This window comes from Oncorhynchus clarkii, chromosome 11 (genome assembly GCF_045791955.1).
Source record: "Oncorhynchus clarkii lewisi isolate Uvic-CL-2024 chromosome 11, UVic_Ocla_1.0, whole genome shotgun sequence".
NCBI classification, from domain to species: Eukaryota; Metazoa; Chordata; class Actinopteri; order Salmoniformes; family Salmonidae; genus Oncorhynchus; species Oncorhynchus clarkii.
Window position 1 is genome coordinate 37,580,379 of NC_092157.1, and position 24,000 is coordinate 37,604,378.

Below are 24,000 nucleotides of genomic sequence, written 5' to 3' on the forward strand. Positions count from 1 at the left end.
GTACAGATGAGGATGAACAATTATTGTTGACGTTAAAACGTTAAAATACAAGTAATCATTTGTATTCTGAACTGGAATAAACTGATTGAAGCAATATGCTTTTTGAGGCAAACACACACACAGTTCTGGGTTGCTCATCTACAGTAGGAAGATGCCTCCTGCCTGACTGAGAAAGCAGTAGGAGTTCTGATCCAGTTTGGCATCATATACCTATGCGAGTCAGGATTCTCAACTCTGACATACTGAAAAAACAAGTACAGAAACAGTCTCAATGCAGAGCATGACCTCAGTGCTGCCCTGTCAAATACTGAGCCCAGAATAGACATGCTTGTTGAAAACTTCAACCAGCCACACACCTCTCATTAGGTGTGTGTGTGTGTGTGTGTGTGTGTGTGTGTGTGTGTGTGTGTGTGTGTGTGTGTGTGTGTGTGTGTGTGTGTGTGTGTGTTTTTTCTGGACTACATCTATGTGATGTGATCAATCAGTTTATTCTAGTTCAGAATAAAAAATATGTATTGTTTTTTAAAGGTTGGAACTGTTAACAATAATTTCTACAGTAGCCCTGATCATTTTTCATCAGTACTGTTACTTGTGTGTGAGTTCTGTTACTCATCTATGTGATCAATCAGTTTATTCCAGTTCAGAATGAAAATTATTTGTTATATTTTAACAGCAACAGCTCCAACCTAGACAGATATGTAAGAGTGTTTTTAATGGGGAGAAATAAACATGAATAGATATTCATATGAATATTTAATTTCATTGTTATTTTTTGTTGTTGTCTATATTGCATTTGTTTTAGGCATAAGGGCAATGAAATGTACTGCTATTTACATATAGTTGCATATTTCCCTAAGCTAGGGTCCCAGGAAAACACAGAATTTCTCATTTGCGACCCAGGCTGAAAAAGTTTAAGAACCTCTGTTCTAGACGATTCTGTCCTTCCAACTTTGCGCAACAGTTTGGTGGAAGGACCATTCCTGTTTCAGCATGACATTGCCCTCGTGCACACAGAAAAGGTTTGTCTAGATCCGTGTGGAAGAACTTGACTGGCCTGCACAGCTCTGACCTCAACCCCATCAAACACCCCTGGGATGAATTGGAATGCCGACTGCGAGCCAGGCCTAATCGCCCAACATTAGTCCCCAGTCCCCACAGCAATGTTCCAACATCTAGTGAATGCCTTCCCAGGAAAGTGGAGGCTGTTACAGCAGCAAAGAGGGGACCAACTCCATATTAATGCCCATGATTTTGGAATGAGATGTTCGATGAGTGGGTATCCACATACTTTTGGTCATGTAGCGTATTATAAAATAGGATTGGTGGAGTTACAGTTGAAGTCGGAAGTTTACATACACTTAGGTTGGAGTCAATAAAAATTTGACCCCCTTTTCGTGGTATCCAATTGTTTTTGTAGCTACAATCTTGTCTCATCGCTATAACTCCCATACGGGCTGGGGAGAGACGAAGGTTGAAAGTCATGCGTCCTCCGATACACAACCCAACCAAGCCGCACTGCTTCTTAACACAGTGCCAGCCAACCTGGAAGCCAGCCACACCAATGTGTCGGACCTTGGTTAGTGCGCACTGCGCCCGGCCCGCCACAGGAGTCGCTGGTGCGCGAAGAGACAAGGATTTCCCTACCGGCCAAACCCTCCCTAACCCGAACGATGCTAGGACAATTGTGCGTCGCCCCACGGACCTCCCGGTCGCGGCCGGTTACGACAGAGCCTGGGCGCAAACCCAGAGTCTCTGGTGGCACAGCTGGCGCTGCAGTACAGCGCCCTTAACCACTGCGCCACCCGGGAGGCCTAAAACACGTTTTTCAACCACTCCACACATTTTTTGGAAACAAACTATAGTTTTGGAAAGTCGGTTAGGGCATCTACTTTGTGCATGACACAAGTAATTTCTCCAATAATTGTTTACAGACAGATTATTTCACTTATCCTTCACTGTATCACAATTCCAGTGAGTATGAAGTTTACATACACTAAGGTGACAGTGCCTTTAAACAGCTTGGAAAATTCCAGAAAATGATATAATGGCTTTAGAAGCTTCTGATAGGCTAATTTACATCATTTGAGTCAATTGGAGTTGTACCTGTGGATGTATTTCAAGCCCTACCTTCAAACTCAGTGCCTCTTTGCTTGACATCATGGAAAAATCAAAAGAAATCAGCCAAGACCTCAGAAAAACAATTGTAGACCTCAACAAGTCTGGTTCATCCTTGGGAGCAATTTCCAAACGCCTGAAGGTACCACGTTCATCTGTACAAACAATAGTACGCAAGTATAAACACCATGGGATCACACAGCCGTCATACCGCTCAGGAAGGAGATGCGTTCTGTCTCTTAGAGAGTAATGTACTTTGGTGTGAAAAGTGCAAATCAATCCCAGAACAACAGCAAAGGACCTTGTGAAAATGCTTGAGGAAACAGGTACGAATGTAACTATATCTACAGTAAAACAAGTCCTATATCAACAAAAACCTGAAAGGCCGCTCAGCAAGGAAGAAGCCACAGCTGCAAAACAGCCATAAAAAAGCCAGACTACGGTTTGCAACTGCAGATGGGGACAAAGATCGTACTTTTTGGAGAAATGACTGATGAAACAAAAATAGAACTGTTTGGCCATAATGACCATCGTTATGTTAGGAGGAAAAAGAGGGAAGCTTGCAAGCCGAAGAACCATCCCAACCGTGAAGCACGGGGGTGGCGGCATTATGTTGTGGGGGTGCTTTGCTGCAGGAGGGACTGGTGCACTTCACGATGGTCAAAACAGATGGCATCATGAAGGAAAATGATGTGGATATATTGAAGCAACATCTCAAGACATCAGTCAGGAAGTTAAAGCTTGGTCACAAATGGGTCCTCCAATTGGACAACGACCCCAAGCATACATCCAAAATTGAAAGAAAGAAATGAAAGCTGAAATAAATCATTCTTGACACTATTATTCTGACATTTCACATTCTTAAAATAAATTGGTGATCCTAACTGAAAGACAGCAAATTTTTACTTGGATTAAATGTCAGCAATTGTGAAAAACTGAGTTGAAATATATTTGGCTGAGGTGTATGTAAACTTCCGACTTCAACTGTATGTCATACATGCAGTTAACAAAAATATATGGAAATGTCTGCTCTATCCAAAATTACAACCAAGTGATTGCAGAATTACCACAAAAATGGAGGAGGCAAGTGGAAGTGGTAGTCTGTCAGCCCTGCATTAAAACCCATAACAGTATATTAAGCTATATGGAATTATTTTCAGAAGGTCATAACAAGGATAATTTTGCTATTTAATTTAGAATTTTAAGACCCCTTAAAGTATAAAAAAAATATCTAAAATGTTTTTGATTTAAAAAAAAGAATTGTTGTCCTTACTGCTAATAACCAACACAAATGCATTGAATAACAGATTCACTACACGGAACAACAGATGAGAGATATAAGAAAGATCAGGTTAGTGTGTAGCCCAAACTGTTCTGATGTTACAAACAGAAGTTGGCAGATCGGTTGTACCCGACTTCAGATGCCTGTTGGGGTCGTAGAGAGAGTGAGAGTCTCATATTTCCATAGAGTGGTCATATGAATTTGTTGGCTAAACCGTTCGGACGCCACGGCTGATTTTGTGAGAAGACCGATTTTCAGGATGTTGGTCTGACAAACACCACCTTTCACCGCAGATGCGGAAGTGCAACATCGGTGGATGCAGTGGATTGATACACAGATACCTCTAGATTTTCGATGTGCCAATTCCATGGCACATGGTTTATGAATTATTACACAAAAAACCTGATAAAAATGTGTTTACATCCATGTTATTGAGCATTTCTCCTCTGCCAAGGTAATCCATCCACCTGATAGGTGTTGCATATCAAGATCATTAAACAACATGATCATTACACAGGTGCACCTTGTGCTGCTGGGGACAACACAAGCTCACCACTTTAAAATATGCAGTTTTGTCACACAACACAATGCCACAGATGTCTGCAGTTGAAGGAGCATGCAATTAGCACGCTGACTGCAGGAATGTCTACAAAGCTGTTACCACAAAATGTAATGTTCATTTCTCTACCATAAGCCGTCTCAAATGTCGTTTTAGAGAATTTGGCAGTACGTCCAACCGGCCTGACAACCACAGACCACGTGTAATCACGCTAGCCCAGGACCTCCACATCCGGCTTCTTCTAATGAGGGATCGTCTGAGACCAGCCACCCAGACAGCTGATGAAAGTGAGGAGTATTTCTGTCTGTAATAAAGTCCTTTTGTGGGAAAAAAATTCACTCTGATTGGCTGGGCCTGGCTCCCAAGTGGGTGGGCCTACCCATGGCTACACCCCTACTCAGTCTTGCGAAATCCATAAATTAGTGCCTAATTTATTTATTTGAATAGACTTATTTCCTCATATAAACTGTAACCCGGTATAATATTTGAAATTGTTCCATGTTGTTTATTTTTGTTCAGTAGAAGTCCAGTATAAGGTTGAAAAATGGACGAAATTCCCTTACATTGTTGACTTTTAAAAAATCAATTCAGTTATCCACATTGATTCAATGTCAGATTTTTTGAAAAAAATGTATGACATGGAAACGTTGATTCACCCAGGTTTTGCCCAGTGGGATGGCTCTCATTAGAGATAGGGTTTATTGGTAGAGTAACAGTAGTTAACAGCAGTTGGCAGAACTCCTTGTCAGAGAAATCAAATCAAATGTTATGTCACATGCTTCGTAAACAACCGGTGTAGACTGTGAAAAGCGTACTGACAGGCCCTTCCCAACAATGCAGAGAGAACAACAAATTAATAATAGAAAAATAACTAGGAATCTCAGAACACGCACTCGGTTTATTGCCTGTTAAATCAAAATTAGCCAAGGGAATGTGGCTGTACCCTCCAACTCTCTTTGTATTCTGTCATGAAGGTGGCGGCCTTTTAGTTGTTTAGAGCAGATGTAAGGGTTGACAGTCTGTCACACACACACACACTCAGATTACTCTACTTTGCTGATGATTTAAGCATAGGCCATCATTGGCCGACACATTTCTGTTAGTAGCCAATCGTCATTATCCCTTTTCTTATCGCTGACAAAGTACAGTCCAAACGCAATACTGTTTTATGTCAGATTGGAAAAAGTCAACAGGAAACAATGACGTGGGTAATAAAATCAGCAATCATGTGAGATGACAGAGGACAAGTAGTGTCTAGTTTGAGAAACAGATGCCTCACAAGTCCTCAACTGGCAGCTTCATTAAATAGTACCCGCAAAACACTAGTCTCAACGTCAACAGCGAAGAGGCGACTCTGGGATGCTGGCCTTCTAGGCAGAGTTGCAAAGAAAAAGTAATATCTCTGTCCAGTGTCTGTGTTCTTTTCCCAATCTTAATCTTTTATTTTTATTGGCCAGTCTGAGATATGGCTTTTTCTTTGCAACTCTGCCAAGAAGGCCAGCATCTTCACTGTTGACATTGAGACTGGTGTTTTGCGGGAACTATTTAATGAAGCTGCCAGTTGAGGACTTGTGTGGCATCTGTTTCTCAAACTAGACACTCTAATGTACTTGTCCTCTTGCTCAGTTGTGAACCGGGGACTCCCACTCCTCTTTCTATTCTGGTTAGAGCCAGTTTGCACAGTTCTGTGAAGGGAGTAGTACACAGCTCTGTACGAGATCTTCAGTTTCTTGGCAATTTCTCGCATGGAATAGCCTTCATTTCTCAGAACAAGAATAGACTGACGAGTTTCAGAAGGAAGGTCTTTGTTTCTGGCCATTTTGAGCCTGTAATCAAAACCACAAATGCTGATGCTCCATATACTCAACTAGTTGAAAGAAGGACAGTTTTATTGCTTCTTTAATCAGGACAACAGTTTTTAGCTGTGCTAACATAATTGCAAAAGGGTTTTCTAATGAAAACCCTTTTAAAATTATAAACTTGGATTAGCTAACACAACGTGCCATTGGAAAACAGGAGTGATGGTTGCTGATAATGGGCCCCTGTAAGCCTATGTAAACTCAGCAACAAAAAAAAAATCCCTTTTTCAGGATCCTGTCATTTAAAGATAATTCGTAAAAATTTAAATATCTTCACATATCTTCATTTTAAAGGGTTTAAACACAGTTTCCCTTGCTTGTTCAATGAACCATAAACAATTAATGAACATGCACCTGTGGAACGGCCATTAAGACACTAACAGCTTACAGACGGTAGGCAATTAAGGTCACAGTTATGAAAACTAAGGACACTAAAGAGGCCTTTTTACTGACTCTGAAAAACACCAAAAGAAAGATTGCCAGGGTCCCTGCATGAATGTGCATTAGGCATGCTGCAAGGAGGCATGAGGACTGCAGATGTGGCCAGGGCAATAAATTGCAATGTCTGTACTGTGAGATGCCTAAGACAGTGCCTCAGGGAGACAGGATGGACAGCTGATTGTCCTCGCAGTGGCAGACCACGTGTAACAACAACTGCACAGGACTGGTACATCCGAACATCACACCTGCGAGACAGGTACAGGATGGCAACAACAAATGCTCGAGTTACACCAGGAACGCACAATCCCTCAATCAGTGCTCAGACTGTCCACAATAGTCTGAGAGAGGCTGGACTGAGGGCTTGTAGGGCTGTTGTAAGGCAGGTCCTCACCAGACATCACTGGCAACAACGTCGCCTATGGGCACAAACCCACCGTCGCTGGACCAGACAGGACTGGCAAAAAGTGCTCTTCACTGACGAGTCGCGGTTTTGTCTTTATCGTTGGAGGAATGAGCTTGTACTCTGGAGCGGGATTGATTTTAACATGGAGGGTCCGTCATGGTCTGGGGCGGTGTGTCACAGCATCATCGGACTGAGCTTTTTGTCATTGCAGGCAATCTCAACACTGTGCGTTACAGGGAAGACATCCTCCTCCCTCATGTGGTACCCTTCCTGCAGGCTCATCCTGACATTACTCTCCAGCATGACAATGCCACCAGTCATACTGCTCGTTCTGTGTGTGATTTCCTGCAAAACAGGAATGTCAGTGTTCTGCCATGCTCAGCGAAGAGCCCGGATCTTAATCCCATTGAGCACATCTGGTACCTGTTGGATCGGGGGGTGAGGGCTAAGGCCATTCCCCCCAGAAATCTCTGGGAACTTGCAGGTGCCTTGGTGGAAGAGTGGGGTAACATCTCACAGCAAGAACTGGAAAATCTGGTGCAGTCTATGAGGAGGAGATGCACTGCAGTACTTAATGCATCTGGTGGCCACACCAGATACTGACTGTTACTTTTGATTTTGACCCCCTTTGTTCAGGGGCACATTATTCCATCTCTGTTAGTCACATGTCTGTGGAACTTTTTCAGTTTATGTCTGTTGTTGAATCTTATGTTCATACACATATTTACACGTTAAGTTTGTTAATAAACGCAGTTGACAGTGAGATTACATTTATTTTTTTTGCTGAGGATAGCTATTCCATTTTTTTTATTTAAATAAGCCGTTTCCAGCTATAATAGTAATTTACAACATTAACAATGTCTACACTGAATTTCTGATTCATTTGATGTTATTTTAAATGGACAAAAAAATGTGATTTCTTTCAAAAACAAGGACATTTCTAAGTGACCCCAAACTTTTGAATGGTAGTGAATTTCTCACTATAAAGGCTGAAAAATGGGTGGATTGCAAACCAGGTAGTGTGTGGGTGTCGTGTCACTTTGTGCCAGTGGATGATATCACCAGTCGATATTGACTTGAGTTACGGTGGGGTTTCCCACGCCACTCCTTCAATCACATCAACATAACTCCAGTCTCACTATATCTACATGTCATTAAACAAATAAAGTAGACAGAGATTTGCAGGGGAAAAAAAATGATTTATTGTAGGACATAGTGTACATCTTATGATTCAATTATTATGAACCATCAATATTTCAATTTAATTTTCCAATGTGATCGGTGTGTGTTTTAACATTTAAATTTAAGTCATTAAGCAGACGCTCCTATCCAGGGCATCGTACAGTATTGATTCCATACATTCTCATACTGGTCCCCCTTGGGAATTGAACCCACAACCTTGGTGTTGCAAGCGCCATGCTCTACCAACTGAGCTACACGGGACATCATTAGACCTCATAGAAAACATCTGGTTCTTGGCTTCAATTGTCTTTATTTTTCTCCAAATTGAGCTAGAGAAAGAGAACGGAGTGTAAAACATCAGACTTTAACAAAAATGACAATCAGACATATAAGATTAAAGGATATGCGAGACATACAGACACAGACAACCAAAGACAAACAGCAGTTTAAGGTCAATTGACATTAATACGTGTCATACCTCTCTGAGGTCCATCGCATCACACAGCATGTAGCGGATTCTGGGGGACGTCCTCTTTTTCTTAATGATCACCACAATCTGCTTGTAGTGCTGATCCATTCTGGGCTGTGGAAGTATAGACTGGCTATTAGTGATCACATTTATAAATCAGAAAGACAAACAGACAAGAGACAGACGATATGTAGTTGTACCTCAGCCTCCTGAGAATCCTCCTCTAAGTCCTTGCCGATGGTGAAGAGTAATGTGCACAGGACCTCCAGTGAACCATCATCACCATTCTTTAGTAGCTTTACAATGCAGTTGTGCATGACGGTCTCCATAATCATCTTTAGCTTGAACAACTCGCACATGAACTTGATGTTGCAAAGCAACTCCCGTTGCCCCTCTGCCTTCGTTTCCTCCAGCCCATCCCTCAGTCGCTGTCGGTCCTCCTTCTGGAAGGAATCAGGGAGATTTGGTGAGCCTGCCTTGAACTAATGAAAATTGCATTGGACTAAACAAGGTACAAGTTAGTGAGTTGTTACACGCGTTACAATGATCAGTTGAAGGGAATAAATTCTTCAATGTAAGGTTAACGGCTAGGAGACCAAAAGTGATAGGGGGCTTCATGACCAAAATCCTGGACGATCTACAGTCGTGGCCAAAAGTGTTGAGAATGACACAAATATTAATTTTCACAAAGTCTGCTGCCTCAGTTTGTGTGATGGCAATTTGCATATACTCCAGAATGTTATGAAGAGTGATCAGATGAATTACAATTAATTGCAAAGTCCCTCTTTGCCATGCAAATTAACTGAATCCCCCCAAAACATTTCCACTGTAGCCCTGCCACAAAAGGATCAGCTGACATCATGTCAGTGATTCTCTCATTAACACAGGTGTGAGTGTTGGCGAGGACAAGGCTGGAGATCACTCTGTCATGCTGATTGAGTTTGAATAACAGACTGGAAGCTTCAAAAGGAGGGTGGTGCTTGTAATCATTGTTCTTCCTCTGTCAACCATGGTTACCTGCAAGGATCTGCAAGGATCATTGCTTTGCACAAAAAGGGCTTCACTGGCAAGGATATTGCTGCCAGTAAGATTGCACCTAAATCAACCATTTATCGGATCATCAAGAACTTCAAGGAGAGCGGTTCAATTGTTGTGAAGAAGGCTTCAGGGTGCCCAAGAAAGTCCAGCAAGCGCCAGGACCATCTCCTAAAGTTGATTCAACTGCGGGATCGGGGCACCACCAGTACAAAGCTTGCTCAGGAATGGCAGCAGGCAGGTGTGAGTGCATCTGCACATCTGCACAGGGATTGGCCTGCTGAGGGTGGGGATAAAATAATTTTCTCTGATGAATCCCCTTTCCGATTGTTTGGGGCATCCGGAAAAAAGCTTGTCCGGAGAAGACCAGGTGAGCGCTACCATCAGTCCTGTGTCATGCCAACAGTAAAGCATCCTGAGACCATTCATAGCCATGAATAAAGAATGGTACCAACACATCCTCCGAGAGCAACTTCTCCCAACCATCCAGGAACAGTTTGATGACGAACAATGCCTTTTCCAGCATGATGGAGCACCTTGCCATAAGGCAAAAGTGATAACTAAGTGGCTCGGGGAACAAAACATTGATATTTTGGGTCCATGGCCAGAAAACTCCCCAGACCTTAATCCCATTGAGAACTTGTAGTCAATCCACAAGAGGCGGGTGGACAAACAAAAAAAAAACAAATTCTGACAAACTCCAAGCATTGATTATACAAGAATGGGCTGCCATCAGTCAGGATGTGGCCCAGAAGTTAATTGACAGCATGCTAGGGCGGATTGCAGAGGTCTTGAAAAAGAAGGGTCAACACTGCAAATATTGACTCGTTGCATCAACTTCATGTAATTGTCAATAAAAAACAACTTATGAAATGCTTGTAATTATGCTTCAGTATTCCATAGTAACATCTGACAAAAATATCTAAAGACACTGAGGCAGCAGACTTTGTGAAAATTAATATTTGTCTCATTCTCAAAACTTTTGGCCACGACTGTACTTCCCCAGAGTCAGATGAACTCATGGATACCATTTGTATGTTTTGGTTTTCAGTTTGAAGGAAGTTGCTAGGTAGCTTTAGCGCAATGACAAAGTCTAATAGACTTCCAGTTCTTGCTCTAATGCTACTTTGCAACTTCCTTCAAACGGAACACTGAGGCATACAAATGGTATCCACGAGCTCATCTGACTCTGGGAAAGCAGGGCTCCATTTGCAAAATCTCAAAGTATCCCTTTAAATCAAATACAATTGTTAAGAAAGCATAAGGCATTTGAGTAGAAATTATGTTCATGTAATGTATACTCAACAAAAATATAAAACACAACATGTAAAGTGTTGGTACAATGTTTCATGAGCTGAAATCAAAGATCCCAGGAATGTTCCATATGTACAAAAAGCTTATTTCATATGTTGTGCAGAAATATGTTTACATCCCCATCCAGCTGACTGGTGTGGAATATCAAGAAGCTGATTAACTACTTATGGCTGCAGGGGCAGTAGAGTAGCTTGGATGAAAGGTGCCCAGAGTAAACGGCCTGCTCCTCAGTCCCAGTTGCTAATATATGCATATTATTAGTATTATTGGATAAAAACCACTCTGATGTTTCTAAAACTGTTTGAATGATGTCTGTGAGTATAACAGAACTCATATGGCAGGCAAAATCCTGAGAAGAAATCCAAACAGGATGTGAGAAATCTGAGGTTGGTATATTTTCAACCCAGGCCCTATTGAATTCACATTGGGATGTGAATGAAGTTGCACTTCCTATGGATTCTACTAGATGTCAACCATCTTTAGAAACTTGAATGGGGCTTCTACTGTGTTGTGGGACTGAATAAGAGCTGAATGAGTCAGGTTACTGGCAGAGAGCCATTTCCTGGTCACGCGCATTCCACATGATATCGACTTGCTCCTCTCGACACAAAATAATTCTCCGGTTGGAACATTAGTGAAGATTTATGATAATAACATCATAATGATTGATTCTATACTTAGTTTGAAATGTTTCTTCGACCTGTAATATAACTTTTTGAAGTTTTTGTCTGAAGTAATGCACGAGCGTTTGGATTTGTATACCTAACGCGCTAACAGAAGAAGATACTTGGACATAAATAACGGACATTATCGAACAAATCAAGCATTTATTGTGGAACTAGGATTCCTGTGAGTACATTCTGATGACGATCATCAAAGGTAAGGGAATATTTATCATGTAATTTCTGGTTTCTGTTGACTCCAACATGGCGGCTAATTTGATTATTTTTCTGAGCGCCGTCTCAGATTATTGCATGGTTTGCTTAATCTGTAAAGTATTTTTGAAATCTGACACAGCGGTTGCATTAAGGAGAGGTATATCTTTAACTTGAATTATCATCTACATTTATGATATGTATTTCTGTTGAATCGATGTGGTTATGCAAAATCACTGGATGTTTTTGGAACTTCTGAACGTAACACGCCAATGTAAACTCAGTTTTTTTTATATAAATATAAACTTCATCAAACAAAACATACATGCATTGTGTAGCATGAAGAGTGTCATCTGATGAAGATCATCAAAGGTTAGTGATTAATTTTATCTCTATTTGTGCTTTTTGTGACTCCTATCTTTGGCTGGAAAAATGGCTGTGTTTATTTTGTGGCTTGGTGGTGACCTAACATAATCGTCTATGGTGCTTTCGCTGTAAAGTATATTTGAAATTAGACACTGTGGTGGGATTAACAACAATATTACCATTAAAAAGGTATAAGATGTATGTTTGAGGAATTTTAATTATGAGATTTCTGTTGTTTTGAATTTGGCGCCCTGCACTTTCACTGGCTGTTGTCATTTCACATCATATCATCCCGTTAACGTGATTGCAGTCCTAAGAAGTTTTTAAACAGCATGATCATTACACAGGTGCACCTTGTAATGGGGAAAATAAAAAGGCCACTTTACAAATGTGCAGGCCACAACACAATGCCACAGATGTCTCAAGTTGAAGCAGGGTGTAATTGGCATGCTGACTGAAGGAATGTCCACCAGAGCTGTTGCCAGAGAATTTAAAGTTAATTTCTCCACCACAAGCCGTTGTTTTAGAGAATTTGGTGGTATGGGCAACCGGCCTCACAACTGCAGACCACATGGGCGAGCAGTTTGCTGATGTCAACGTTGTGAAATGAGTGCCCTATGATGGCGGTGGGGTTATGGTATAGGCAAGCTGAGGACAACAAACACAATTGCATTTTATCAATGACAATTTGAATGCAGAGACACTGTGACGACATCCTGAGGCTCATTGTCGTGCCATTCATCCGCCGCCATCACCTCATGTTTCAGCATGATAATACATGGCGCCATGTTGCAAGGATCTGTACACAATTCATGGAAGCTGAAAATGTCCCAGTTCTTCCATTGTCTGCATACTCAGACATCACCCATTGAGTATGTCTGGGATGCTCTGGATCGATGTGTACGTCAGCCTGTTGCAGTTCCCGCAAATATCCAGCAAACATTGTACAGCCATTGAAGAGGACAACATTCCACAGGCCACAATCAAAAGCCTGATCAACTCTTTGTGAAGGAGATGTGTCGCGCTGCATGAGGCAAATGGTGGTCACACCAGATACTGACTGGTTTTCTGATCCATGCACTTACCTTACATTTTTTTTTTTTTTTTTAAGTATCTGTGACAAGTCATGTAAGGTATAATATTCCCAGTCATGTGGAATCCATAGATTAGAGCTTAACCTCTCTAGGGTACGTGAGACGGTAGCATCCCACCTCTTCAACAGCCAGTGAAACTGCAGGGCGTCAAATTCAAAACAACTGAAATCCCATAATTAAAGTTCCTCAAACATACATGTATTTTACACCATTTTAAAAGATACACTTGTTGTAAATCTAGCCACAGTGTTTGATTTCAAAAAGGCTTTACGACGAAAGCAAACCAAACTATTATGTTAGGTGAGTGACTATTCACAGAATAACACAGCCGTTTTTCCAGCCAAAGAGAGGATTCACAAAAGGCAGAAATATAGATAAAATTAATCACTAACCTTTGATGATCTTCATCAGATGACACTCATAGGACTTCATGTTACACAATACATGTATGTTTTGTTCGGTAAAGTTCATATTTATATCCAAAAATCTGAGTTTACATTGGCGCCTTACGTTTAGAAGTTCCAAAACATACTTTGAGTTTTCAGAGAGCCACATCAATTTACAGGAATACTCATAATAAACATTGCTAAAAGATACAACTGTGACGACATCCTGAGGCTCATTGTCGTGCCATTCATCCGCTGCCATCACATGGAATTTTAGATGCACTTCTCCTTAATGCAACCGCTGTGTCAGATTTCAAAAAAGCTTTACGGAAAAAGCAAACCATGCAATAATCTGAGTCGGCGCTCAGAGCCCAATCAAGACACAAATATATCCGCCATATTATGCAGTCAACAAAAGTCATAAATAGCATTATAAATCTTCACTTACCTTTGCTGATCTTCGTCGGAATGCACTCCCAGGACTCCCACAAGAAATGTTTGTTTTGTTCGGTAATGTCCATCATTTATGTCCAAATAGTTACTTTTGTTAGCGCGTTTGGTAAACAAATCCAAAGTCACGAAGCGCATTCACTAAAAGCAGACGAAATGTCAAAAAGTTCCGTATAACAGTCAGTAGAAACATGTCAAATGATGTATTGAATCAATCTTTAGGATGTTTTTAACATCAATCTTCAATAATGTTCCAACTGGAGAATTCGATTGTCTTCAGAAGTGCGATGGAACAGAGCTCCCTCTCATGTGAACGCGCATGGTCAGCTCTGGGGCAGACTTTGCTTATTCCCTTCTCCTTCGGCCCCACTTCACAGTAGAAGCATCAGACAAGGTTCTAAAGACTGTTGACATCTAGTGGAAGCCTTAGGAAGTGCAACATTACCAATATCCCACTGTATCTTCAATAGGAGCAATTGAAAAATCGACTAACCTCAGATTTCCCACTTCCTGGTTGGATTTTTTCTCAGGTTTTTGCCTGCCATATGAGTTCTGTTATACTCACAGACATCATTCAAACAGTTTTAGAAACTTCAGAGTGTTTTTTATCCAAATCTACTAATAATATGCATATTATAGCTTTTATGGCTTTGTAGCAGGCCGTTTACTCTGGGCATGCTTTTCATCCGGATGTGAAAATACTGCCCCCTACCCCAAAGAAGTTAATGAATTTATTTAAATTGACTGATATGAACTGTAACTCAGTAAAATCTTTGAAATTGTTGCATGTTGCGTTTTCTTTTCTTGTTCAGTATAGATCAGTAATTTTGACATCAAAATGTTGGTCTACCTCAGTGATCGCGTCCAGTTCTCTCTGCATTTCCTTTAAGATCTTACTATTGTCTTTCTCAAAGCCCTTCTGGCATCGGTTCAGCAGCAGCTTGCGGAAAGGTACTGTCACTCCGGGTACTTTCAGCTGAAAAGGCAGGATATGTGGGAGGTAAAACTCATTGAAGGTTGATGGGTTGTTATTGTGTCAGAGAGAGCAAGTGAGAGAGCAAGATGGACAGAGAGAAGGAAAAAGACAAAAACAAGTCATTTTTTGTGATCACCTCTGGGATTAAGACGGTGAGAAATAGACAGAAAACTTTAACATGTAGATTTACCCCCATGAGTTGGTGATGGTGGCACACCTTGGCGTAGACATCAGCGTAGGTCGGGTATTCAATGGCATTCTTATATATGCGGTCAATAAAGCCCTTGAGTTTGTCCTCTGTGTCAATGGTAAATGCACTCACTACCTTCATCGACTGATGGAAGTTCTTAGGAGTCAGCCTGTCCAGGATGTCATCCATTTGTGCATATATTTCCTCTGTCTTCACTGTATCTAGGTCCACAAAGTCCTCCTTCAAGTCATAAATCAGGAGGCAGGGAGGGGAGTAAACAAACAATATAGAACCAGGATATTATTACTAAACACACATTTTCTGGACAGATCTTACCAGGTCCTTTTCTTCCACCTCCTGTCTGTCAATAGAAGTGATGGCTGTGAGAGAGGGCGAGAGAGAGAGAGAGAGAGAGAGAGAGAGAGAGAGAGAGAGAGAGAGAGAGAATCTGGGATTGGTACATCAATTTTAATTAAATTATAAATATAGCCATTGATTCTTCAGGAACATGAGTTAGAAATGCCATGTGAGCTTAGTTCAACTTTCTCATTCTACCACAAACCAAAATATGAGCTTATATAAAAACTTGTTTGAAAATCAACACATAGCTTCAAAAAATAAAACACGATAATTTTGATCTCATGGATGGTCAGTCCTCGTCCTCCATAACACTGGCTAAGAGGTTGAGAGAAGTTACATTTCTCCAGCTCCGTCCCTCAGCTGTTTATCCCAAAAAGTGGTGGGTTGACCAGTTGTTGCCCCTGATTGCCCCCGATAAACTAGAGGTCTTTGGGCCAATTGTGCTGTAATGGTCATGCTTACTGTATGGTTCCAGCATTTCTTCAAAGAAAAAGAATGTTATGTCTGAAGGAATCTGGTTTATGCTAAAACAAATAGTACAGCTATAATCCTTAATGAGTACCTATTTCATAAAACATCTTAAATTGTCTCTTGGAGGTATTTTCAAATAGCTTTTGGATTTTAGTGGCATATATCCTCTTCACTTTTCCAAAAGCCTCAGTGATGCTGGGCAATTTCTACAGACAGACAAATAAACATTCAGTAAATCAGAAACCGTACAAATCCAATTCAGAAAGACAGTAAATACACTGATGAAATGGTAAAACACAAGGTGTCCACAAGTAAATACACTGATGAAATGGTAAAACACAAGGTGTCCACAAGTAAATACACTGATGAAATGGTAAAACACAAGGTGTTCACAAGTAAATACACTGATGAAATGGTAAAACACAAGGTGTCCACAAGTAAATACACTGATGAAATGGTAAAACACAAGGTGTTCACAAGTAAATACACTGATGAAATGGTAAAACACAAGGTGTCCACAAGTAAATACACTGATGAAATGGTAAAACACAAGGTGTCCATATAAATAGTTACAGTGAAACCTAAGAGCCCATCATCATTGTCTCTGATTGTATTCACCCTGTGTGTTACAAAGTGGGGTTAAAATTGATTAAATCTTCACTCTGTAAAAAATACCAAGTGAAAGATCAATTCTAAACATAAAAATGTATAAAAATCTCCCCATTTTTCATATTTTGTTACGTTACAGACTTTTACTAAAATGTTATTTAAAAAAAATCCTCATCAATCTACACACAATACCCCATAATGACAAAGCGAAAACATAAGTATTCAGACCCTTTGCTATGAGACTCGAAATTGAGCTCAGGTGCATCATGTTTCCATTGATCGTTCTTGCTGTTTCAATAACTTAATTGGAGTCCACTTGTGGTAAATTCAATTGATTGGACATGATTTGGAAAGACACACACCTGAATATATATAAGGTCCCAAAATTGACAGTGCATGTCAGAGCAAAAACCAAGCCATGAGGTCGAAGGAATTGTCCGTAGAGCTCCGAAACAGGATTGTGTCAAGGCACGGATCTGGAGCAGGATACCAAAACATTTCTGCACCATTGAAGGTCCCCAATAACACAGTGGCCTCCATCATTCTTAAATGAAAGAAGTTTGGAACCACCAAGAATCTTCTTAGAGCTGGCCACCGGGCCAAACTGAACAATCGGGAGAGAAGATCATTTGTCAGGGAGGTGACCAAGAACCCGATGGTCACTCTGAAAGAGCTCCAGAGTTCCCCTGTGGAGGAATCTTCCAGAAGGACAACCATCTCTGCAGCACTCCACCAATCAGGCCTTTATGGTAGTGGCTAGATGAAAGCCACTCCTCAGTAAAAAAAATATGACTGCCCGCTTGGAGTTTTCCAAAAGGCCAAATTTTCTGAATGTCCTTGAGTGGGCCAGCCAGAGCCCGGACTTGAACCCAATCGAACATCTCTGGAGACCTGAAAATAGCTGTGCAGCGACGCTCCCCAACCTGACAGAGCTTCAGAGGATCTGCAGAGAAGAATGGGAGAAACTCCAGTACAGGTGTGTGTCACGCCTTGACCTTAGAGATCCTTTTAATTCTCTATTTGGTTAGGTCAGGGTGTGACTAGGGTGGGCAATATGTTTTCTATTTCTTTGTTGGTCGGGTATGGTTCCCAATCAGAGGCAGCTGTCTATCGTTGTCTCTGATTGGGGATCATACTTAGGCAGCCTTTTTCCACCTGTAGTTGGTGGGATCTTGTTTTTGGTACTGTGCTGTTTATCCCTACTAGACGTTACGTTTCATTTTGTATTTGTTGTTTATTCAGTGTTCATTTAATAAATTAAAATGTACGCCGACCACGCTGAACCTTGGTCCGATCTTTCCATCAACGAGCGTAACAGTGTGCCAAGGTTTGAGAAGCCTTGAGGAGACTCAAGGCTGTAATCGCTGCCAAAGGTGCTTCAACAAAGTACTGAGTAAAGAGTCTGAATACTTATGTAAATGTGATAGTTCCGTTTCTTTTTTTACATTTGCATAAAAAACATTTTATACATTTTGCTTTGTCATTATGGGGTATTGTGTGTAAATTGATTAGGGGAAAAAACAATTTAATACATTTTAGAACAAGGCTTTAACGTAACAAAATGTGGAAAAAGTGAAGGGGTCTGAATACACTGTACTCATGCATGCGCCACTCAGGGCTCCCTAGTGGCGCAGCGGTCTATTACTATACCTTTATTTCAACAAGGAACACAGACTGAGACTGATGTCTCTTTTACAGCTGGGCCCTGCGTATACATGTTTACACATACAGTTTAGGCACAATGATTAGAAAAACTAAAGACAAACAAAACAATCACAGATAACACCAAAAAAATAAAAAATAAGTACAGCAACAGATTTCATTTACACATTGGTTATTCTACTAACAGCACAATAACTTGCATTACCTGAAAGCCATACAAAAATAAAAATGCTCCAATAAATATTTAAAATGAGCAAGGGGGACAAGAGTCTCAAGTTTAAGTTTAGTCTGCAGGCTATTCCATAGGCAAGGAGCGTAACAGGAAAAGGCAGCCATACCCAACTCTGTGGAAATCGCATGGGCCTCAAGTGTAATCCATGCTTGAGACCTGGTTTTAGGAATTCTAATTCTAATATTGATGAGTGATGATATATAAGAAGGTAGCTTACTCAGAAGTGCTTTATAGACAAACACGAGAGCATGTTGTTCTCGTCTCACGACTACGAAGTCCAACCCACATGACGATATAAAACACAGTGGTGAGTTCTGTAGCTAGCACCCGTAATAAACCTAAGTGCGCAATGATAAGTAGCATCCAGCGATTTAAGTGTTGATGCCGTAGCATGCATGTAAATAATATCCCCATAATCTATAACAGACATAAAAGTAGCTTGCACAATTTGTCTTCTATTTGTAGAGGACAAGCATGTCCTGTTTCTATAGAGGAAGCCTAGCTTGATTTTTAGCTGTTTACAAAGTTCATCAATATGCATTTTAAAAGACAGTTTATCATCCAAACATGTCCCTAAGTATTTATATGCAGAGACCTGATTAATTCGAGAACCATCTAAGCTCGTAAGTGCAAGTGTATTTTCAACCAACTTTTTGAACCTATTAAAAATCATAAAATGTGTTTTCTTAGCATTTAAAACCAGTTTCAGCTGTATAAAAGACCCTTGTAATATCTTAAAATCTGTCTCCAATAGTGATAATGCTTGGTCAGCCGTTGAAGCGATAGAGTACATGACAGTGTCATCAGCATATAAATGAATTTGACACTTTCTTATCTCATCACCGATATTGTTTATGTAAAGAGTGGACTGTAATGGACCAAGTATAGAACTTTGTGGGACCCCTTTAACCAACTCCAATGGCTCTGACTGGATGTCGTCGACTCTAACAGCCTGACTTCTATCCTTTAGATAGTCATGAAAAACGACAGGCATCCAGTCCCAGTCCTATTGACGACAGCTTACCCAAAAGTATCGCATGGTCTACAGTGTCAAAAGCTTTAGATAAATCTATGAACAAGGCGGTACATTACTGAGTCTAAGACAGTCCCTGATTCGAATCCAGGCTGTATCACATCCGGCCGTGATTAGGAATCCCACAGGGGGACGCACAATTGGCCCAGCGTCATCCAGGTTTTGTCCTATGGTTTTATTTTATTTTTAATCCCAGCCCCCGTCCTTGCAGGAGGCCTTTTGCCTTCTGGTAGGCCGTCATTGTAAATAAGAATTTGTTCTTAACGGACTTGCCTAGTTAAATAAAATAATAATCCAGTCAGGCCTTTAGAGTTTACCATTTCAAATTTTGGGGTTTTGTAGGCTAGGCTTCCTACTTTGTTATTTAGATTTATGGATTAAGCCTTCTTTCCCTAAGGAGTCATTCTGATTTTGTTCCCAATGATCAGTGCTTTAGTTTAATATGTCACTGTCTAGCAGTCTACGTTCTGAACTTGCAATGCACCTGACTGTCCATGTTTTTCTGTGAAAGAGCCTTATGATGTGAACATTTGAAAATAACCAATAACCTGCCGAACCAGCCTGAGGAGGCCTATAACTCCATTCCTATTCTATTCAGAGTTTATAGAAATTAATTGAATTGGAAAAGAGCCATTATGGTTATGCCAGGCTACTAAAGCAATGCATGTCTGTTGAAATTTGAAATAAATCCAGCTGCACTACTACTCAGCCAGTCAGTACTGCTCACATCGATGCTACATAGGCCGTTTTCAAAACGAGACGCCCTCCTGACACTGAATTGATCACAGTGGGGATTTGGTGATAGTCTGTCGGGGTGATGGGCCAGGGGGTCTGTGTGTTCTAGGTGAAACACAGCACTTGGTGAAGCCCTATTGGAAGAAGGACCTCATTCTGTGCGTCTGTGTGATTTGTCTAAGTGACCCTCAGATGTGGTGAATTCCAATTATTTTAAATGTGCTAGCCAGGTATGCCCTGGGTTACTCTGTGTGAGTATTTTGTTATGGGATCACTAGGTAATAGTTGTCGGACCGTTCTGTGTGAGCGGGGTAGGGTTGACTCTGTGTGGGCAAACCTTTTTTCTGAAGTTCTATGTGAACATCTGACCAATCCTGTGTGGATGATCCTGAAAGTTCTGTGTGAGTACCTAAGATTTCTTAAGTTTTATATGGATTCTGTGAATTATTTGAAATTATGATGAATTGTATGTGTGTATAATCAATTACTAGAGATTTGATAAAGTAATGCGGAGAATCATTAGATACAATTTAAACCACCCATTCGTAGACGTACGTAGGTTTTGAGTTGGTATCTTAAATGGATAATTTGATAAGGATGAAGTTTTTAAGCACTATTAAAATAATCTACAAAATCTGGGAAATTGAGCTCTAGAAACTGATTAGAGTGTGTCCACTTTTGGTTCTCTTACCCTAACGATGTAACTATAGAACGCATATTGGATTATCTCCGTCTGGGTGAAACATTTGAAATTAAACTGCCCTTAAGGTCTGAACATGTTATAATTTTTCTTCCCAGTATGAGAGAAGTTGCGGGATTTATTGAATAAACTGTTTTCCATAAAGTTAAAGAGAATTCGAGGGATGCTCGATGTAATTTATAATGTCGTACAAAGCCTAAGGTTTTCCATCAAACTAATTATCATTGCGTGATTAATGTGATGTAGTAAAGTAATATTTTTGACGTTGCATAAGTAAACATAATCTATTTTTATTAAAAGGCGCAATATCTGTTTCCTAGTCATTAACTGTCGATTTTATTCTTTGATTGCTAATTTATTCATTTGGAATTTGAGAATCATAGCTGGAGTATGAGAATCATAGCTGGAGTAACGTTTGTACTATTAAAATTGGGCTATTATTCTTCTGGGAATTACCGATAGTTAAGTGTTTTGATTTGACTTTGTAAATGGGGTTTATATGTGGAGAATCTTAGTTTTTCGCAATAGCATTAGTGGTTCAGTAGTAGAATTCTCGCCTGCCACACGGGAGGCCCGGGTTCCATTCCCAGGCTGGATGAATTCTGAGTTTTTGATTGTAAATCATCTATTTGTATGTTTTGCCTGGAAAGTTATGGTCGCTAGTGTTTGTATAAGAGATAAATTGAACGTTTTCAATAGATTGTTTAGGTTAAATTGATAGACTAATTCAATTTAAATTAATAACGAAGCGAATTCTGATGCAAGACGATGTCTGTTCACTAAATTATCTGCTGGAATAATGTATTGAGAATTGGGTCGTATTTAAATTACTGTATCAATAGAGAAGACAGTTACCTAAGTTAAAGAAATTCTGAATAATAGCGGGGAGAGAATGGCATAGGAAAGTGGTTACCGAAATGTTTTTCATTCTTATAGATTGACTGACGCATGTTATAATCTTGGCGCTGCGTGTTATTTTTAAAGAAATAGGATACATTTCATAAGTGTGGAGAGCAAAGAGAAGAGGAAGTTATAAAGTTGGGGTTTTAATCTTACGATAGAGGTAAGGAAAAAACGTTGAAATGAGAGGGGTTATATTTTTGCCCAATGAGAAAAAGAAATAGGAAAGTTGAGTTGAAAGTATGGAAGAGAGTTAGTTACTGTGTTGACTACTATTTGTCAGGGAAAGTTGCTGGAGGCAGGTAGATTGTTGCAGAATAACGAAAATTTGCGTTATTAGTTTGAATATACAATAACCTTACTCTAATGGTTTTGACCGTTGTTCAGGTACATTTTTTTCTGTATTTCTAGCAGCTGATTTGCTAGGTGGGCATCATAGATTTGTGGCGTTTATATTTACTGTATTAGGCTATGAGATTTGTGGGAGACTGGATGTCTGAATCATAAAACATCGTAAGAATAGATTCTGATGGTTATTGATTCTTGGTTTGATTGTTTAAGTAACACCAGTTAATTTGAGCAGGAAAGTTCATGTAGTCTAACATTATAGTATGTTTCCATTATGTGGAACAATGTCAGGTCATTAAAGATGATTGCTGGATTGAATAGTATGAGAACCTGTTGACAGAAGACTGAATGGGTATGAATGTTGAAAAGCAAGCTTGGGCCAAACTAGTAAACTAAGTATGTTAAGTGGGGGAGTATCATAGATTTTAATTATAGTGTTGTTACCGCAATAGTCAAAACAATTTAATATGTTTTGGGAAATTAGCTAGGTTGAATTTTGTATTTGAGTTCCTTTATTATTTGCTTTTTAAAAGAAAGGTTGGAATCAAGTATGATGCCTTGGCACTTAAAATCAGATACCATCAGGAGCTTTTTAGTGATAGTTGTTTTTTGAGGAACATGCAGACTGTGTTTTATTTTATTGAGATGTAAACATGAGTCTCTGAGCAATTTTGTCATCTGAATCATTATAGTAGTGAGTTCTTGTGTAGTTTGTTATTTGCATGAATTTATCACTGTATCATCTGCATACATTGGAATTTCAGACCCTGTACAGACTGAAGGAAGATCATTAATGGATGTGCTGAACAGTATTGACCTTTGTGGATATCAGTGGGGGAAAAAACGTGTTTATTTTTATTTTTACGATGATGAGACAGCACCGACTTTTGAAGGATTTTAGATTTGTTAAAAAAAAAAAATCAGGATTGGTTTTTACTAAATTTATATCAACAGATTGAAATTATTAGGTTGCTGATTAAAATGTTTTTTAGGAGTTGATTTAACTTAATTAAACATTGTATCATGCATATACATTGATGTTGATTAAAACTTATGATTAATGATTTGAGGTACAGTGGAATTATCATTAGGTTTGGTTTATAGTTTCACGTTTGAGTTTCTGAATCGATGTAGTGTAATGAATACTAAGTGTTTGTGTTTTCTCCGGGAAAATTGATATTTCACTGTCTCTCTCTGGAATGTTTCCAGGGACTATACTCTTGGGGAGAGTGAGTGAAATTGAGGCCACAAATTACCACATTGAAAGGGGCACTCACCACATTGGGATTTTAATAAGTTTTTATTTTCTGACTTTTCATTACACACGCAAATTCTTTTGATAAAGGAATGTTCTGGGAACATGGAAATACGAAAATGTTTGGAACTAGTTGATTATTGTTTGCAAATTGTTTTATATAGTGAAAAACACTGCTCTGAAGGGTTTTGTATAACCTATGACCTTCTGATGACTTTCCGTTGTGGCTTGATCACCCGCATTGGAAAGCCATTTGGATGATGAAATTAGGGTCATCTGTAATACTACTTTCAATATAATTTGTGTAATTGGTAAATATGTTTCTTATCCATATTTGTAATTTGGACCAGTGTGAAGAGGGAGTAGGGCATTGCTTTTAACTAAGGGTATGCTGCTTTAAGTCTATTTTCCTATGACCATAGGGGTTAAATAATTTTTCTTTGTGGAGTTTTTTTTCAGTTTAGTGATTTTAATTTGATTATGTTGTTTTACATTTGTTTTCAGTTTTGTTTTGCATTACTCTCATACGGAGAGATGTGTGTAAAACATGGGGGAGGATTCAGTTTTTTGAGGGTTTGAATTGAAGTTATACAACTTAAGTGATATGTGAATGAGTGTATTGTATTGTTGAGTGTAATTGTATTGTTGAGTGTATTGTATTGTTGTGTTTGTTTTGTTCTATTCCCGAGAGGAATAGGT

General features: G+C 39.7%; 1 protein-coding gene across 1 annotated transcript in view; it reads right to left on the reverse strand.

Annotated features, from left to right (window-relative positions):
• Positions 1-7,837: 7,837 nt before the first annotated feature.
• Positions 7,838-24,000, reverse strand: part of LOC139420495 (uncharacterized) — a 29,802-nt gene continuing 13,639 nt past the window's right edge. The window contains exons 10-17 of the mRNA XM_071170701.1: positions 15,919-16,033; positions 15,819-15,842; positions 15,333-15,376; positions 14,997-15,236; positions 14,681-14,806; positions 8,511-8,753; positions 8,320-8,424; positions 7,838-8,170 (exon numbers count right to left, since the gene is read on the reverse strand). Coding sequence (XP_071026802.1) covers positions 8,141-8,170; positions 8,320-8,424; positions 8,511-8,753; positions 14,681-14,806; positions 14,997-15,236; positions 15,333-15,376; positions 15,819-15,842; positions 15,919-16,033 — 927 coding nt within the window. The 3' untranslated portion in view covers positions 7,838-8,140. The remainder of the gene's footprint in view (positions 8,171-8,319; positions 8,425-8,510; positions 8,754-14,680; positions 14,807-14,996; positions 15,237-15,332; positions 15,377-15,818; positions 15,843-15,918; positions 16,034-24,000) is intronic.